Raw genomic sequence first — 20309 nt, 5'->3', positions numbered from 1 at the left:
AGATCAGCTCCCAGCATTCCCACCAGGCACTCCAGATCTGTCTTCTGTGGCTGTAACACTCCCCACACCGACACTGGCTGACACACAGTGTCTGGCTTCAGAAAAGAGGTGTTCCCTTTAAACAAGGATAAGGAACTTGTGTCATTCAGGTGACCAAGTGTGCCAGCCAGCCAGCTCCTATGGCTCACCTTTGCCAAGAGAGCCCTGAGCACCTTTCCACTAAGCCTGCTGGATAAGGAAGCTGGAGGGCCTCACCAGCAAAGCAGCAGCAACTAAGAAACCCGAGCACTGATCTGCCCAGCAGACACCACAAAGGCCTGCACAGCTCCCTGGGCTTGAAGGCAGAAATAGTAGCTGAGTTGTTACAGCTTCATCTTTTGATGCTCTCTCTCTATCATCCCAGGGAATTCTTACTCCCCTAAGAATTCTCCAGCCCAAACTGACACTTTTGGGTTTTTTTGGTCTTTCTCCAGCAAATGAAAGACACTTTGCAGGATTTCCGACAAATTGAATGTATGTTTTAATGCATTCATTTTTCTGGAACCCTTTTGCTCTTTAGGAGAGAGGCAATGAATTACTGTGTGCATTTTGGGGCTACTCCTTAAAGGAATAGCCAAACACAAGTAACACTTTTAAAACAGTAAGAGGTATGGCAAACGAAAAAGTACTTCTATTGTAATAAATAAGCAATTTCAATACTATAGCTGTAATGGGAAGTTACAGGAACATGGTTAAATTCTTCTTGGCTCAGAGCCACGCAAATATTTCTTTTCCACATTCCCATCAATTACAGAGGTACAGTAAGTGTTTTTGTGCCTAAGTGCACTATTACAGGGGAGACAAATAAGCCATTTTTCTTCCAGTGGCTGGAGGTAACATTTCTATAATATCATATTACACATTTGGCAGATTTGAAGCATGCTGAGATTTTTACTTGTGTTGCATTACTAAGCCACACCATTTGAATCAACTGAAAACAGGTAGTACAACTGCACGTCCTATCCACACTACACCCATTTACAGTGTCCATAGAGTAGTTTTTACTTCAGTGCTGGTATAAGTATTTAGACTTGGGAAAGCACAGAACAATTATTGTTAACTGTTTACTTGCAAACAGTAGCAGGTATGTACCATGAGAGGAGTGTTTTAACGAAAAATTACACAGTAGAGCTCAGTTGCCATTTTAAATACATGTTTTAGACTGACTAATTTATACTTAGACTTCATTAGGACAATTAATAATCTTACTAATACAGAAAAGCTAACCAGAGGTATGCACACATTTGACATGCTTTTTAGAGTGAAATAGATCACTCTCACAAGCACTGCCTTCCATCACTGATGAAGTCTATTAAAATATGAAAAGACTGTAGAAATGCAATATAACTCTCTGTGTATCAGCTGAGTCTGTACCATGCTTGCTTGTCTCCCCTTGCAGAAGTCCCAAACCACGAGTGCATTAGGATAAAAACAAAATGACCCATTTTACAAAGCTTCCAGTTCCATGTGGAATGCACAACAAAGACACATCAGAAGCTGAGTTTCTACAACACTAGTGTAAAAAATAAATGTCCTATGGAACTAATCATTATCATTAAACATGAAAAATTATCAACAGAAACCATGTTTCCAAAATGGTTTTTCATCCATGTTTCAACCCTTCAACTCATATGACTGTCTTAGAAAAGAAATCAAGGTATGTCACCAAGACTTAGATATCACCTTATTCATATTCTGCCTGTTCTAACAATCCTTTAGACACAGCTTTACTGGGAGTTTCTGACCATGAAAAGACAGAACCTAGCCAGATACACAGGTAGGGAGGTTAGGGAATACAGTCCTATTCTCTTCAAGCCAAACTGGTAAACTCCAAGAACTGAAAAGCCTGACCTTACACATCAGGCTGCTACTGGCAGGAGATTTCTGACCAGTGTAAGGATGACTGAGAGACAATTACAGCAGTTAGAAATTGTTAAATGTGAAATTACTAACATGGTGATCCAGGAAGACAGCACAGTTTTGTGGACAGCTTTATGCCAGATGGTAAAGAGGATCATATTTTCTTCAGTTAAATTTGATCTCAACTGCAGTATAGAAAACTGTAGAATTATCATATCTGCACATATAACAGCATAAAAAGAGTTAAAGTAGGTCAAAGCTCTAAAATGTCACTATACTACATAGCTTTTTTACTGCAATTTTGTTAGGTTTTATTTGCAATAATTTGCATGTTAGAACTATGCAAAGACCCTTATTTTACTGCTACCTTTCATGTGAAAAGGCAACTATTGCCCCAAACCCCGCCTGCATACCCAGCCGAAGAAAGATTTACTCCATCTAAGGGTGATAAAATTTACCCTTCCTTCACAGTGGCATGAACAGCCTTCCCAAGGCAGGGAAACAACTCTTTTGTGAATGGTGAAGAACGGCAATGCTAAGAGAGTTCATCGTCCTTTTTAAAGCGACCTTTAAAGAAGTCTTTATCTCCTACTCTAGACAGCTGGTCTAGACTACTTACAATATAACCATTGTTAGGGTGCTGAAAGCACCAATCTAACCACGCCACATAAGGTACTTCTGGCTCACTGTTCCTTCCATTACATGCCTAAAATCCAAGCAGTGCAAAGCCTCTGATCTTCACTATGACAGTGCACAAAGCAAGTGGCTGTGCCCCATTTTGACCCCTCCTTCTGAGACTAGAGTACAACAATATTTTCAGGCAGAATGAATACAACATATTAGTCTTTACAAGAAGTGATACTATGGAATCTCAGTAGTACATTATCATAGCCCCCCGGCTGAAGATGACATATGGAAAGCATAGGGACTTACTGACAATTCTTTGATTAATTTTCTTAGCTCCTTGTGCCCATGCTTCTTCGCGATACTTTCTGGATCATCTCCATATTTATTGGTTATTTTGCAAGCCTGTGTGGCCTCAGGACAACTGAGTAGAAATGTTGCAAGGTTCTTCAAGCCAAATCTGGCTGCACAGTGAAGTAGGGTAGGAAATTCTTCCAAATGGCTATCTGTAAAATGGAAACAAAGTCTTAATAAACAAAAGTTTTGCTTTTATAGAACACCTTCTTCTATAAAAGTCTTCTGAATATTAGTCCTATGGAATCACAGTCATCAAGCTGCCAATATTGAACTAACACCCAAAGAATTATTTCTCCAATTAACTGTTTTACAGTTCCTACACATATATCAATGAAGGAGCTTTTGGTGTAACTGAAAAATCTCATTTTTATCCTGACAGATTTCAAAGCACTTTAGTTCTACTGAGAAGTAAGCTTTCTTACAAAGGGCAAAAATTCTACAGCCAAGACATGCTTTTGCTTAGGTGGAATATTTTTGAGTGGGATATTTTTATAAGCTTATGATGCTATGTTTTGATATTAAAAATAATTTCTGAAAATTCACATGACTACCAGAGACTTGCAAAAATTTGCTTATCCTTGTAATGAAAATCAGAGAATTTAAAGATGAGTGTATTAGATAACAGCTTTTAGGATGTATCTGAAATAATATGATATTAATTTCTATCACAAACTCTTTTTATGTTGGAGAACTGGGACATTCAGTTTCTCATTTCAGCATCTTCCTGTATTTTAACTCTACGAGTGACAACAAGTTACATACAACAACAACAAAGAAAAAGACTTCAAGCACAAACAATACTTCTCTCTGCATTCATACTCTACTTTCTGATCACTTATAGTTTGCTGTCTACCAATTCGTCTATAAATCAGCATGTAGTGTATCTCCAAGCATCCATCCAGCCTGCCCCAGGCACCATCAACCTTTTGCACCCTGAGGGTCTTTCCACCCCAGTGCATGAAGGAATGCTTCCCCTAGGTTGCTTTGAGCCTGGCTCCTGCTAGGTTCAACTGACAGTCCCTAATTCATCTTATTCTCCATCCCTGTCTGCCCTCTATGCACTTCGAGTGATTTACTCATTCCCAGAATTTCTTTCTTGAAGAGCTCCAGTCTAGTTAATTGGGCCCCATAGAGAACCAACTCTGCCACACACAATGCTCTCTCCTCAACCTTTTCCAGCTCTAATGTAACTATTTTGAGATGACAGGAGAAGAACTGCACATGATACTCAACCTTTGGATGAGCCATGTAATTTATGCATTGCCATAATTATGTCCTGTTTTGTTCTCTATTCCTTTTCGAACAATTCCTAGTGTTTCCTTAGCTTTTTGATCTGCTGCCTAGCAACAAGTTGATGTTATCATGGAACTGCGCAGTCTTACTCCTCACCACTAACACAGCCTGCTCAAATCCTCTCATTTTGGATGATAACATAGGACTGCTTTTTTCCACTTGCATCACTTTGGTTTTACCTCTATTGAATATCATCTGACATTTTACTGCATAATTATTAAATCTCTTGTTCCCCGCCCCCCATTAGCCCTTTTCCGTACTACCCTGAATACTTTGTATCACTAGCAAAGAAAGATTTTTCCTAATTGCCTGCCTCCTAGTTTTGATCAGTCATTCATCCATACCTAATCAGTTACTGACTTAACCAGGTTTGCTGACTCTTACAAAAAACTACAAGAAAATCTTAAAGCCAGACTTCACATTACAGAAAACTTATCTTATTAACATCTCTATTAGTTTGTCCAGTAGAGATAACACATTAACCGGCTTTTAGGTCACAATGTTACCCGAGAAACTGGATTTTGGCATCAGAGTCACACCTTCTGGTACTACAAAACTGAAAAACTGCATTGTTAGAAACCTAGCTATTCCACTTTAAAATTTCCTCAGAGCTCTTAATGAATGCCAGATAGTCCTGGTAATTTCTTTGTGTTCAACCTGCCCTTTTTTGCAATAGCTTCCTGATTCCTTCAACTCCAGACAGTCTGTTTCTTAATGTGTCTCCCATCCGGGACTACAGCTTGGGAATTTACACAGTTTCTTCTAGCCTTCTTGAGTTTCATTTTATAACCCTGTCATCAGCTGTCCTACAGGTTAGCCAGCACATTTTCAGCCCATAGCGTGCTGGAAAAAGCATGAGTCCTTCTGGAAATCTCTTAGCTGCTGGTCTTTAACAAAGCTCCTAATTTTTACATTCCTCTACATAGTGAAATTTGGCTCAGCAGTGACGAATTTGTGTACCCTCCTGTCTGCCCTTTTTGCTCCTGCAGAATAATATGTGAGGGAGTAAAATCACACCCCATCATTAGATATAAGGGACAAGAGCAGTTCTTGGAATAGGCATAGCTAAGTACTAACTGAGAAAAACAACATTAGGACAATTCTTGACTGCATTTCGGACAAAGAATATTCCACCACTCCCGTCCAATATTATTTTGCCACAAGGTATTTGAGTGAGCTACATTTTAGCCAAAAGTCCCATTAACAACCCTAAAACTGATTTTTAAACAAATTGAGTGTTGCCTGACTTTTATTTCCATCAGGCAAAGAAAAATCTAATCAAGAAAATGTAAATACACAGCACCTGTGTAAATCAAGTCACTTGTTTTAGAAGCCTTGGCAGGTTGAGCTTCCATCAACAAGGGTATGTGTTATAGCTTATATTCCCCTGTATTTGCAGTGTGCTTTAAAATCCTTTGGGCTACAATAGGCAATCTTAAAACTGCATAGCAGCTAAGGTTTTTTTAGACAAGTAGATGCTACACAACTTCTCTACTCAATATTGCTCAATATTTTAATTAAAGTCTCACAAACTTGGTTTGATTCTGTCATTTGAAGAACTATCAATTTTAGTGCAGAGTATATGCATTTGACTTCTTATTTCTGTCTAGACTTTTCTAAATGTAGGAGAAAAAAGGATTCTCTTTAAAAAAGTGTTCAAACCTGAGCTAATATTTAGAAAAACTTCCACTAATCATCAAACTGCTTTTCTTAGTATGTGTGAGATCTGCTATTTACTTTTTTAGATGTCCACCAATGCAATAGGAATTGAGCAGTGATTTTAAAGAAGAGTATATTTTATGAACTTTACTCAATAGTTTACCCCCTGTTAGGAGACACTAGAAGGTCAAATATAGTCAGTGAGAAGAGCCTTAACACAGTATTAATAACACGCTCCAAATAAATTTCCACTCACACTAATGAAACCCAAAACAATTGGTCACAAATCTGAAAGGGCAATCAAGTCTATATTACCAAGGGACTGGATCCTACGATTTCTTCACCAATAGAAAGAGGAGTAGATGATATTCAAAAGCCTGCTCTAGGCAGGCATATACCTGCCTAGAATGCACACCTGCATTCTTAAAGTAACACAAAACAGGTATTCCAAAACCCCTTCAGCTCCTTGCACTTGAGCTGTTTTTTCTGGTCACCACTCAACTCCTCCCTAGCTGAGTTTGATATTCAGGCAGGACTCCTACACTTATATACTTTGAACACTACAGGAAACTACATCATTAACAAATGAAATACCTCAGCCAGCCATGGAATATGGTAAAAAAAAAAAAAAACCAACTAAATTAAGAACTCAATTTCCTAAAACAAACTTTTTTTATATCGCTCCTTGTAGTAAGCAGAAAAAAAGAGGTTGTTGTCACACATGAGAACTTTAAAAGCGATACTGGTGGTGTAGAGAGATATTTTACATAATACTCTAAAAGGAACTAAGTTGTTGAAATGGACAGTTTTAGTCTCTTCCACTCATGAACCTGAAGCCTGGTGGCATCAAGTTGTGACAAAAGGCAAAAAAATCATTGTGAGGACCCTCAGATGACTGAGCTCCACTAACTTAAGACAGCTTTCAATACCCTGATTTTCAGGCACTCAACTGGCAGCACCCTGCACTCACACAAAGTAGGATGCAATCTTCAACGGCCAAGCCTTCCCAGGATTGCTGATAAAACCCCCCAAAGCATTGAACTTCTTGAGGCCACCTTGGTAGAACTGCTGTCTTGGTAAATGCTATACTGACAGTGGAGATGGCTGCTGTTGTTCCAGCAACCTCAGCAACATTTCAATGACCATTTCTGTATGCAGCTGCGGTACCAGCAGTCACTCTCTGCTCATAATAGCTAACAATAATTAGCTAGTAATATAAGCTAATAGCTTTGCCTCTCATGCAGTGAGGGGAAGTCTCCTTGGGCTTGGCCTCGCAGAAATTTCTCCCCCAAATACGTACTTAATTAAGAAATGTGGTAAGGTTAACGACCTCAAAAAAGATGATTGAAGCCTCCTGGTCGTTCTTTTTTGCCCTCATTCTGAAAAGAGACACCACCAGCTGTATGAACCCCTCCCAAGTCACTAAGAAAAGGTGAAGAACTTCTCTCTTTCCACCAGGTTCTACAGCAGAAATCAATGATGACTATGGGTACCCCTGTCAAAATAAGAAAAGTCCACTGCAAGATCTATTTGAGGCTTTTTTTTTTTTTTAAATTGTAACTGTTCCTTAATTGCCAATTCTCAAAATTGAGTGAGCTCTTAAGACAGATGTTCTGCTGTAAAGAAAATTCCATCATACCATGTTTAACTGCTTTAAATGAAGTCTTGTATTATACACATTAGGAAGAGGCTGTAATTATTTGAAAGCCCACGTGCTTCAGGCAGAAAATACCAGTCTTGAACTTGCGAGTTTGTCACACTGAATTGGTGAAAATTGCTGGAAATTTCATCAGCTGTGAAACTGGAACAACTGGTACACTTCAGCTAACAATACAGAACTGAACAAAAGTAGTAGTTATTAGGGTAACTGGAAGTGAACAGCTTGTACTCAGTATCAGTCCTTTAAAAGGAAAATGTTAAGGGAGAAAAGCTGTGGCTGTTTGGCACCAACAGTAAGAACTAGCTAGCTGATGATCACAAGCTGGAAGGGAAGGTTGAAGACAAAGTACTCAAGTGGCACATTAAGTGCTTTAAGGTGGCTTCTTCAGCTTTCAACTAACATTCAGGCCAGTGCTTGCTTTTAATTAAAGTTCTAGTTGACATACACAAGGTGTAGAGGGAGTTGCTGGGTTTTTTTGTATGTTTTGTCCTGTCATAATCCTGTCTCTTCTCTGCAGAGAACTCTGGAAAATCTCAGCCATAAAACAGCATAAAATCTAATATTACTGTATTGTAGCATTGTGTTAGCCTGCAGGAACTTTCATAAAACTGCAGTAAGGAAACAGAGCAGCCTACAGTGATATTTCTGCACATCTTGTAAGACATACTTCTTTTATTTCCCAAATTATTGAAACAGGACACGTTAGGTTTTTTGAGCAATTTAAATAGGCACCTAAGATGACTTCTACAGCACTAATACCACTACCTTCCCCTCCCTCCCCCCCCATTATTTTGCTAGCAGCTGAAAACCCAGACTCAATTTCTTCTTTTAGGAGAGATGTTTCAACTTGAAAAAAAATTACAGAAATCAGGATAGGATTTGCTATGTTGCTACCAGTTTTAGGCGACAAAAAGCACTGTTTTCTACAAAGCAAGTTCAGGACTTTCCATAAGCATCACTAGTTGAGTTTAATCAGAGAAATAGTAATAGCTAACTTGTAAAAAATGAAAATTAATAGTGGAAAATGAAACAGGTTTTCCTCAAGTAAATTGTTATTTCTTGGACAGGAATCAATGCAACAAGAATTCCCAAATCTGAGGATTCATGAGCAGAATCAGGGCTTTCCTAGAAGAAAAATATTTCTCAAGAAGTATTTTGAAATATGAGTTTGGATTTGTTAGTATGCTTTGACTGGATTCTATTACCAGAATATAAAGGAATAATTTACATACAATATACTCTGAAATCAATTCAGTACAGAATGTACAATATTTTACACAGTACTTCCACCTTTAGTTACATTCTTCCACAAGGCATGACACCACCACTAAAACTCCCAGACAAGCCTTGGCTCTGTCTCTCAGTTAATGATGTTTGTTAAACACAGTATTTTCAAGTGATTTCTATTCAGTCTGCATTCAGCTTTCTCATCTGTATCACAGTTAACCTTTTGCACCTTTGCCACCTATCTTGACTTTACCAACTTACATGCTGACTGCTCACAAGTACTGCATTATCATGCTAAAAAAAATACTGAACAGTCATTTTGGGGATGGGAATGGCTCCTAAAAAATTACGTAAGCAAACATGCATCTCATGATGTTTTGACCCAAACCACTGTCTGTATGGGAAAGCATCACATTGCATTTTAATTTAATTACATCACATGCCTTTTATATTTACTTTCACACTCCCAAGTTTTTAATCACACAGCTGCACACTTTGTGAGAAGTCAAACCATGCAATTCATTAGTCATCCAACAAATTAATCATAAGGTCTTCATTCTTGGTTTGTTTTGAGGTCATATTGAGATCTTTCAAGTGCAGCAATTTATCAGCTGTACCCTGATGTGCCAGAGAGAATGTTCAAATAAAACATCCATGTAGAACAATACAGAGAAAGGTTTCTCTTATCTATGCCTCGTGATGAAAGCTTGACCTCCTCTCATTTGCTACTGGACATGTCTAGTGCCTGTTTGGGAGGCTTTCATGGGAGTCAAAGACACAGGTTTATACAACTTTCAGGCAGAAGAGGGATCAAAGTCTCCCACATTCTGAGTGCTTCCAGCTCTGCAAACACATCTTTCTTTCATGAAGAATCTGGGCATCTAACTTCGCACCTTCTTTTTAGGCCATACATCAAACCAGTTCATTTTAAGGTCACTACTTGGCTCAAGCAGTCAACTTGCTCTTGAACCACACAGGCCTTTCTTGGGGCCATAGCAGGTTGGTTAGCATTATTCTCAATATGCAAAAACATCAGCAGATCAAACAGTTACTAGAGAAGTGAAAAATCTTTTGCTCATCAATTAACATTTCACACTGGGAAAGACTTGAATGTGTCTTATCCACCCCCATCCTGCAGTCTTGCACAGGAAAATGCCAAGGACAGGTGCCTCATTTATTTGCTTCCACTAACTTTGACATTTAAGCTCATTTTTACACTACAAGTTGAATCATGTTTATCTAATACAGAGGAGTCAACTGCATCAACAAAAAACAGGAAAGGAAAGATGATGGTAATCTCAGCAGAGCCACCTTCAAAACTTGTTTGTATTTAGTTATGAGAAGTGGTATGGTGTACGGATTGTAGAGAGCTTATTTTTCTCTCAAAATGCCACAAAACCACACTCCAGCTGCACAAAGCAGAGGTCAAGCAGGATCCTGAACATATCTTCCTCAAGTATTTTAGAAGGGAAACACATTTTCTTGAGTATTGTTTTTACCCAAAAGTTTCTTAAAAAAGCTGAGGTTTAATACACATTTGAAATAACATCATAATAATGCTTTCAAAATACAAGCTAAATAACTGCACTCTTGGTATACTGCAAACCAATCTGAATCCCTAGTAAGTTAATCCCTAACCAGGGCCCTCCATTTGGTACTAACAGTAGCTTCTGTTGATGCATGACTGAATTGTGCATATAATGTGTCCACTTTATAGAGAAACTCAATTCTAACTCACTGGGATGCCTTCTTTTAAAAATTAAAAATAATAAAATTAGCCTTTTGCCAGAAGTAATGAAAACTATTAAGTGCAGAGGTACTAAAAGTGACTGTAGAAGTTTAGTACTGTTCTAAGAGCAAAAGCCATCCGTTCTCTTCAGATAGAGAAATCTTCCTGATTTTCTCCAGACTTGGAAAAAGTGAAGTCTAACATGCATTGCAGAAGAACAATTATTAAAAAATATATAATGTACAGGCATCTCCACATGACTCTTATTACCCATTTTCTCTGTAAATAAAATTTTGCTCAGCTGTAAAACTGTCAATTTGCAGCTAATCCAAAGCTGATCAAAAATCCAGAGAATAAAAAGTACTGTAAAAATACAAAGTACTGAGTCACGAAGTAATGATTTACAGAATTCTTTCTCCCATTTTTCCTTCTTATGTTGTCTTTATTGTGGATTCTTCCATTTCATGAGAAGCTTTCAATACTTAAAGATTGTCTTATTAACATTTATAAGTAATAACCATAGCATCAGTAATAAAAATCAATACATAGAACAAGTGACTCACTAGCTTGTTGATGGTGCTCTTCTTCACTTTGGAACGGGCTGAATTCATAACTAGATATCTTGCTTTTCAATAATGAAGTCAGAACATTGTCTACCTTCTCTACAGAAGAAAATTTCAATGCCTGCTTAAAAGAAAGAAAAAAACAGAAAAAAATGCTAGTGCATTTGTTGCATATGTATTTTTAACTTTATCCTCAGAGTGCTGGTGAATCAAATTACTCAAAACAGTATTATGGCAAACTCTCTCTTACTAAGAGCAACTCAATTTTTGAGAACTATAGAAGAGAAATTTTAATACAAAAGAATCATGTCAATATGACCCAACTGCACATAAACACATATTATAACATATGAAGTCCAGCCATGACTTAAAAACTTCTGGATGAAGTGTAAGGACAGGAAGATTTATGTTTTACTACAGCAGTAATTCAGGGTGAGTTTAAAGATTATAGTAGCTCTCTGTTACCCAAAACTTGTACATTAAGATTGTGGACTTGCTTAGGTAGGAAACAGTTTCAGTTTCATCAGCCAACACAGAACTTCGTAGACAGAACAAGAAACTGGTATCAACCAGATAGATCGGCTTCCTACTAAAAACATAGTCTTTAGACAAGGGAAATTCTCACTGATTGCCAGGAGATTTTTGAGGGCCTCTTCCTGGACAGAAGGTCAAGATCTATGCCTAACAACTTTCAAGGTAGCCATAACCAAACATTTATTTGCCTGGCCTGACAAGAGCAGCCTGACTACGGAGATTTGAAGACTAAAGATATTTTACACCAAGTACTACAGCTCTAATCCAGTTTGTGCTGCACCGGGCACCAAAAGGAGCTCAGTCACAGCAGAGAAGAGCTCAGGGGGAGTTGCTTTACTCTGCTCAGGGTCAGCAGCCCTGAGTTTGCCTTCCCAAAGCTGGATTGTTGCTGGCCAAGACAATTCTGGGATCACTAAAAGGGAACATCTGCAGACATGCCTAGCATATGAACTTGAAAAAAAAAAAAACATGTCTATGAGTGAAATGCTGAGGAGAAAAGGACAGAGGGGTCTACTTATGAAACCTGAAGTTTAATTCCCAAGACTGTTAAAAGGGAATAAGAAAAGTAAGTATGACATGATCAGAAAATGTTGAATGCAGAGGCAGGATATAATTTCATCCAACTCCTACCAAGAATTAGAAGATAAGTTTATGCAGGTAGGAAGCTAACAATAATGATTGTTTATTTTTCCCATAATTAACCCTGGCCCTTCCAATATTAAGACAGATAAAAACCATTGCATTTCTTTTCATAATTTACTCCCTTTCTGTGCTGCCACATTATACTCTCTGTACTTTTATTCAATAATTATGAATACATACATTAATCTTCAATAAGCAAAGTAATAAGCATTAAAAAAGACTCCACCTAGGAAAAAAAGATCTCTGAAGCTTGTTCTAGAATAAAGATCTAACCTAAGTACAAAACTTAGTATGAATTCAGAAAGCACATGCAAAACCTCCCAAATATCTATAAAACCTCCAAACTATTAACATGAACAACAACACTATGTTTACAAGTTATTAAGAGGACTAATATCAAAATTCAATTAGGAAACCATACTGTTCTCTCTTATTCCAAGTAGGTCTTCTTAGATATGTTATCATTACACTACCTTAATAGAGTTCAATCTAGAGTAGGACAAAACCAAGTAACAACACAGGAACTAGCTCAGATGAGTGTATGTGGCAGATCCTGTGTCTTGAAAAAAAGAGGCTCAAAACCACTGGTACTCACTGAAGCAACTGTATAGTAGATATCACATTGTGCAGAGAATAAGAATTTAAGTGGGCTTCTAGACAAACTAAACTTGAAGTAATATTTTTTTATCTCCATTTAAAATAGGAGGGATACCCCTTACACATTGTGCTACCTATCTAACCCGCTCTGTTCAAAAGAAAATGAACAAACAAAATCCACCCTGACAATACCTGCCTCGTATTTTCTGCCTTGAAATTCCAGAGGAGCAATTTCAGACAGAATCCATTTCAGACTGTACTGTATATATAAGATAAATAAGCACTCCACAGTCTCTTTTCAGCAAGCATTCTGGGGAATCTTGCCTACAAATCTCCTCTACTTTTTAATATGAGCTGAGACCAAAACCCTTCCTTATCCATTTTAGTCAGTCAGAAATCTATGGAAGGCATGCCTTACGAATGTATAGCTCTTACTTCACTCTGAGACAACCAAATTTACATGGAATAAAACAGTGTTTCACAACCTGAGATGGAACAAGTTCTTGAACAGAGAACTCGCAGCAGAATTTCTCACACTTCAACAGGCCTTCCCTCCAATGACCAGCTTATCCACTTCTATGATTTACAAGTCAAGAACAATACACTTCTTATATAAAGTTATCAGTGCAATTTGCTTCAAGTTTTCCACCTCAATTTTTGTTTTTTGTCTCACTCCTGGGACGTGAAATCTGAAGGCTTAAGCAATGACTTAACCAGCTATGTTGTTAACTAAACTGGAACAAGGAGCTTTGTTCTGCTACTCTTCAGCAAAGATACAAAAGGAAATAAAAAGATTAGTTAATCAAGAGGGAAAAAAAAAAAAAGGCAGCTATGTCTTTTATCTCACATACAGGAGGGCCTGTTCCAGCATTTATGTGAAGATAACAGCTAAAACAACAGCAAAACAGAACTAGGAATAGGGCTGCTCTGCAGTACCCAGCTCCCTATCATATATGTCACCTCCCCAAGAAACAATTCTGTTGAGAGACCTTTACTTTACTGCCCATTCCTGCCCCACTGCATGCACAGACTCAAAGTATGCTGTGTTTACATATTTTAATGCACCCTATACAGATCTCTATAGGCCCATGAAATCTTCCCAAGAAATCTCACCAACATTACAAACCTGAAGTTCATGCTGAAGCTTCACCAAAGCCAACAGAAGCAGAACTGTATTTAAAGTTGTACTTAACATTAAGCAGCCTGCAGACAACTCTGAGCCACTCAGGAGTTTGAGAAAGCCCACATTTTATCCAAATAAAGATGTACAACACTGGAGAAAATAGGCAATAGTGCTAGTTTCCCCCTACATCCTTGCAGCCCCTCAGAATTAAGCTAGTGAGTTTGTAGGCAATTCTTCCCATACTCTCTGAAGCACAGCCAACTGTTCTCTGCTCCAGTACTCGAAGTCCTTCAGCAAGCACTACTGCTTGTCCCAATACCCTCTCCCCAGCCATAGGCACTATCTCTATTCCCTCAACCCTTCTCAGAGCAACAGGACACAGTTGCGAACAGAAAACCCCCAAGTGCTGACCATCACACCTGGGCTTCCAAAAACATCCTTGAAAGAGGAGACCACCAAGTACATATTTTGCTACTTTAGTGAACAAGATTACTTAAGTTCTTTAAAAACTGCTAACCAAGCCCTGAAAAAGTGTGCCACTGAAACGCAGCATCCACAGCCAGTAAATTAATATTCTACACTGGCTTTGGCAGTACTAACAAGGCTACATTTACATAAAGATGAACTTCTTCAGTAGTTCTTACATATTAGACACTACTTTATATGCACTTCCATATCTCGATTGCTTCTTCCAAAAAGAATGGGCTAGGTTTAAAAATCACTCAAGCATTTCTGAAAATTCTAGCCAGTGATGGAATATGGACAGCTTTCATACCTAGAGGAAAAGAAAGAAACATTTTAAAATAACAGCTGTTGATGTGGCTGAGAAGATGGAAATATTAAATGCAGTTTCAAAGGAAGTATCTCTGGGAATCAGGTAGAGATGCATATCCCCACAAAAGTCATACAGCTATTTTACAAGTTTTCATAGAAAAGGCTGCAGTTTATTTTCATTCTTTTTTTCCAGTATCCACTGTAACTGGAATCCTTTTTAATGACCATGATAAAAACATCCTTTTAAGATACCAAGCATCTCAGAATCATAGGAGTATTATTCAACCAAAGTTTGTCATGAAGACTTCAATCTCTCTAAATATTCTAAGTCACTCAAACTAACATGGACTTAGCAACTTCAGTAATAAGGATATGACCTTAGTCTCATTTTTTTTTTCCTTTTTTTTTTTTTTTTTTAAAACCTAATAAATCTGTGCCAGGAAACCCCAACATTAAATATTTGAATCAATAATTCCATTTGGTAGGAACTCTGAGAGAAAAATCAATACAGCATATAAATCAAGCAGAATGCTGAAAAGATTAGTTGATGTAAAGTAAAACATGAAATATGAAAAAGTTTAATTATGAATTATAAAAACTTTAAAATCAGTCAGTACATTAGGTTACTGTAACAACATAAACTCCCTAAGAGAGTTTCTTGAATGCAGAATTATGTGAGAGAACCAAAAATCATGACCTTTAACCAACTCTTATTCTCATAGCAAATCCATTCAGCATTATGATTCAGTTATTATGATCCCAAGTCTTCCTACTTTAACATTTCAATTTTTTTCTTTCAAAACTCATGCAAAGAAACTTATTAAATTTTATTTATTTATTCAATTACACTTGAAATATTTATTTGATTGTTTACAATATCTTGCTGATGTTGGTAAATGCTTTTTAAATTCAGAAAGATTTGGAACAGAAAATTGCAATCCATCAGATATAGCAAAGAATTTTATCCAAACCTGTGATTTGTAAAATCTTAGCTTATGATTAATCAAAACCTTAGCTAATGTCAGTCTTTAATTGCTCTCTACAAACAGATTCATAAATGCCGTGGTACCATATTTTGATAGTCTCCCACTAAGATACCTGAATTCACCTGACCATCACTAAAAATAATGGATCTCTGTAATCCTATTTGCTGGGTTTTGTCTATCTCTTTGGCTCTACTGGGGGACAAAGTGGAGCATCTCAAAGGAGCTGGAAAGGTTGGCAAGACAATACAGAATACAGTGTAAGCATTTTACCAAAGCACTGTGTCTTTGGTATGAAGTAATGCAGCCATTTGCTTTCATCACAGAATTTTAATAAGGAGATACTTCTCAGATTGCAAGTACTTGTGAAAATCTTGAACTTTCCTTCGAACCACAGAGTGATACTGCTTTGATCAATAATTGCTGTAAGCTTTTCTGTTTTATATCAGTTTTGTTTTCCATTGTGTTTGATTGCTATTTTGCATAGATAAATGACTGTTGCCTCGGGATACTTCTGCAAATAAGTTCATAGTCTCAAAGGTTTTAATTATCCTGGTTAAACAGAAGTTACTACTACTCTTGCTACTTGATAGGAATTCTAATTAGTATCAAGTCTCTTTTGTTTTTCCTTTTGTGAACATATTTTAAAGATTAAGTTAAATTATGTTCTGTAAATCGCATCTTTATGATGTAGCTTGTTGACATTAAATCAGGAGCTCATTTTAAAAGTTTGCAGAAAAATTTTAGCTACCTAGCTAGTTAGTGTACCTCCCCCTGTGGCCCAGTAGGTACCATTAAATGAGACAAATCTTCCAACATATAGTATACTTAAAAAAGAATTACCATCAGTACACTTTGCCACAGAGTAACTGTGACACTGTGTGGACCGTAGAGCTTACCCAGTTGAAAACATTTTCTCAACATTCGTTTTTCAGTTACCAAAACCATAAAAATAACAGCATATAGCAGTGTCACCACATTTAAACCCTTGCTTATTATTCAGATGAGTAAAGGTGAGGAATTGTTAAACATACTTCATGGTCATAACACTACAGCTGCATTTCCTGGTGTGTACTACTGCTCTGCACAGAATTATTTTTGCATTTGAATGTGATTTGAATTGCATGTGCTTTACTATATATTAGTCATGCTGGTTAAATGAAGGGCCAAACTCTTGAATAACAAAAATAACTCTCCAGTGGAAGTACCTTGAGTGCTGTAGGTATCTAGGCTACCATGTTAGTGAAAATTTTTTAAATCATTATGGCACATTTTTTATGCATACAAGTTTAAATGAAACCTGTTAGAAGCTTACCTTGATATACTTCAAAACACAGGCTAAAAAATGATGGATACCATAAAGAATTTAAGAGCACATTTGTTCTTTGAGTTGCACTATTTTCCTTGTGCAATGGCCTGTTTTCCTAGAACAGAAGTAACTCGTACTTGGAAGGAATCTAGCCTCATCCTTAACAGAACACTAATAATGTAATACATCATATTTTATTAATGCTTTTGTTATGAGTGTAATGCCTTAGGTGGCAGATAAGGTATATTTGTCACAGGAAAATGAGACTGTCTGCACTGGAAACACAGACTATTATTTCTGTTCTGGCTTTGCAATTATAATATAGAGATCATGAAAGGTCTGCTTGGGCTACCGACCATTCAGCAAATAATACAGTGATACAAACAAACGAGATTCCATCCTTTCTTAATGTATGCTTTCTCTTCCTGTTATTTTTTATGTGCCACTGGCAAAGAACAGGCTGCAGAGCACTGCAGTCTGCTGTACTAATCTGAAACACAGCTCAAAACCTGATTTTTTCTAAATATATGCAAAGAATCTGCATGGCAACCAGCAAATCACATGAATGATAATTCAGCAGCTGTAAATGGACTCTACATGAACAGCAACCTACTGCCTCCCATACAAGCTATGCCAGAAAAATTTGGTTTGATGGTGAGCGAATAATAACCCTCCAAAGGCAATGTGGTCTAAGATTATTTGTTTCTATTGGTTTCAAAACATACAGAAAAATAACACTTTAAATGGAGAGGGACTTTACTAATATTTGTTCTCATTTTCAACCTTTGGAATGCAGCATGTTGCTCAATGGGCATATACAGCACAAAGGATGTTTACTTCACTCTCTTAACAAAACAAGAAAATAGAAAACTTTTCTTCTCTTGCCTGACTTGCTTGCAACTAGACATCTAAGAAACAGGCCTCTTAATCCTGAGCCTACTACTGAGCCATTACAAATTACTGTGCAATCAAAATACTGCATACTATCTCTCAATTCATTCAGGCACTTGCATTCTATTTTCTTTAATTAAAATTTGAGAAGTCAACTTACCTGACAAGTGAAAGCTATTGGGTCAGCCACTTTCTTTAAAATGGGTTCAATTTCCTCTAGTGCAGTATAGTACTCAATCTGTGCTGTCGTCTTAATGACTCCCCCACAGTAGACATTTACATATACAGGGCCAGCAGGAAAATCTTATAAAACACAAATCAGAACAGTAGCTGAAAACATTTTACAGTCCCAGACCAGAGATTTTGAAGAATGAGTAAAAGAACAGAGAATATCACAGAAAAAACAGAGTTGATGAACTGACTGGATTTGCATTTCACAGATGATTCAGTGTAGTCAGTTTATTTATTCAGGTCTTTCAGTCTAACATCACAAAGCTGACAAAAGAAAATACATATCTTTAAATCTGTATAAAGAAAAGCTATTCTATTGCTTCACATTAGAAAGGAGATGAAAACAGAATGCTTAAAATTTCCAACGGCCCTTTGATAGACTGATGACCTATAATCAGCTCCCTTATGCCTACATGCTAAGGAAAAGTTCATTTATCACAAAGAGTGCAATTGCTATTCATCTTATGAAACATTTTCCTTAATTGCAGTCAAGGTTCTCAAAATTGTATTTGAGCTAGGCTGCAGAAATTGCAGTATAATTAATCCATTCCAGTTGTTTACCTCGCAAAAGCCAAGGAGAGAGGCACTTGTAGTCTGTTACTTAAGTATTACTCGCTCTGTGCATGCAGCACAAGCCTACATTATGAGCACATTTCCCAATCCATTAGTAGTTGTTGTGCCAGCCATTCTGCTGGACCATACTAGCACAGTGCTCTTAAAATACTAACCACAAAACGGTCAAAAAAGGGGCAATTCTGAAAATGGAGAAGAGAATAGGGAGAGAGAAGCTAGACTAATAGTAAATCATGTTAAATCACTTAAATGGGAACTGCCCAAATGTGGGTTTTTAAAAAAAACCAATAAAATACAACATTTTTCCTATAACATCACATCAGGTAGACCGACAAAGGATATTTCCAAATTTCCACTTTTCCAGGTTTTGAAACAGAAAGAAACATTGAACACAAATTATATAAGAAACATAGTTAAACTTGGGCTACAGCTCTCTGCCAGTTTTTTCATATTTCATTTACTTTTCACATTTTATTTCTTCACCCACTACAGAAACCTTCTTGTGATCAACAGTGTTCTCACAAAAAAAAAAAAAAATTGGAAGAATCTTTTAAGATCTGTGCATGAGGATTGCAGCTTTTGTTCTCTGAAATCCAGTTACAGATGGAAGTTCCCTGTTCATTACGTTCTTTCCAGTCAGGTTTCTAAAAACAAACTCTGATAAAGAGTTTGTTTATCAGCACCATCTGATAAAGAACTCAGGCCATACATGGCCATCGTCTCAGGACAGTGTTCAGGATGAAAACTATGGAATCAATTAGGCTGGAAAAGACCTCCAAGATCATTGAGTTCAACTTCTGACCAACCACCAAGCTGTCAACAAGATCATGGCACATGTGCCACATGCAGTCATTTCTTGAACACCTCCAGGGATGTGACTCCTCCACCTCCCTAGGCAACCCATTTCAATGTTTAACAAACCCTTCTGTGAAGAAATTCTTTCTGATGTCCAACCTGAACCTCTCCTGGCACAGCTTGAGGCCATGTCCTCTTGCCCTGCCACTGGTTGCCTGGGAGAAGAGACCAAACCCCACCTGGCACAGCCTCCATTCAGGTAGGTTGTAGAGAGTGACAAGCCTTTTCTCCAGGCTGAATGTCAGCTCCCTCAGCCACTCCTCACGTGAGTTATTCTCTAGACCTTTCTCCAGCTCCACTGCACTTCTCTGGACACAATCCAGCACCTCAGTGTCTTTCTTAAAGCATGGGACCCAGAACTGGACACAGCACTCGACTGGTGCAAGTCTCACCAGTGCCAAGTCACAGAAATCATCAGGTCACAGAATTACCAAAACACAGCTCCAAGAAGCCACAGTGGAAAATTGTAGCCTATGTGCATGTATTTCCTCCTATCTGAGGTTATGCTGCAATCATTTTGGAATAAAATATTATGTAAGTTCCTCTGGGAATTCACAGCATGCAGCCCAATAGCAAACTATACTCTGAATACACAAGAGAGAAATGCTTTAATTCTTAACTCACATCAAGTGGGGATAGGTGTGGCCCTTAAATCTACACAAATCTTCTAAGAGAAACTGTTGTTAAATAGTTGAAACTGTTATCAACTAGTTACGGATGGAGCACCAGAAAAAATCATTAGGAACTAGCAAAGATGAGTGATACAGAGAAATGGCATGAATGTGA

General features: G+C 37.5%; 1 protein-coding gene across 9 annotated transcripts in view; it reads right to left on the bottom strand.

Annotated features, from left to right (window-relative positions):
- BANK1 (B cell scaffold protein with ankyrin repeats 1) overlaps positions 1–20309 on the bottom strand; it is a 136899-nt gene that overhangs the window by 75507 nt on the left and 41083 nt on the right. For 6 of the 9 annotated variants that reach the window (XM_069013251.1, XM_069013253.1, XM_069013258.1 and 3 more), the window contains 3 exons: positions 18025–18167; positions 11012–11135; positions 2833–3029 (listed from right to left, as the gene is read on the bottom strand). In XM_069013251.1, the coding sequence (XP_068869352.1) occupies positions 2833–3029; positions 11012–11135; positions 18025–18167 (464 nt within the window). The remainder of the gene's footprint in view (positions 1–2832; positions 3030–11011; positions 11136–18024; positions 18168–20309) is intronic. The other 3 variants (XM_069013252.1, XM_069013260.1, XM_069013259.1) reach the window with 2 other exon arrangements.

The sequence above is a fragment of the Aphelocoma coerulescens genome, chromosome 4 (assembly GCF_041296385.1).
Source record: "Aphelocoma coerulescens isolate FSJ_1873_10779 chromosome 4, UR_Acoe_1.0, whole genome shotgun sequence".
NCBI lineage: Eukaryota > Metazoa > Chordata > Aves > Passeriformes > Corvidae > Aphelocoma > Aphelocoma coerulescens.
This window is presented reverse-complemented; position numbering and strand designations above follow the sequence as displayed.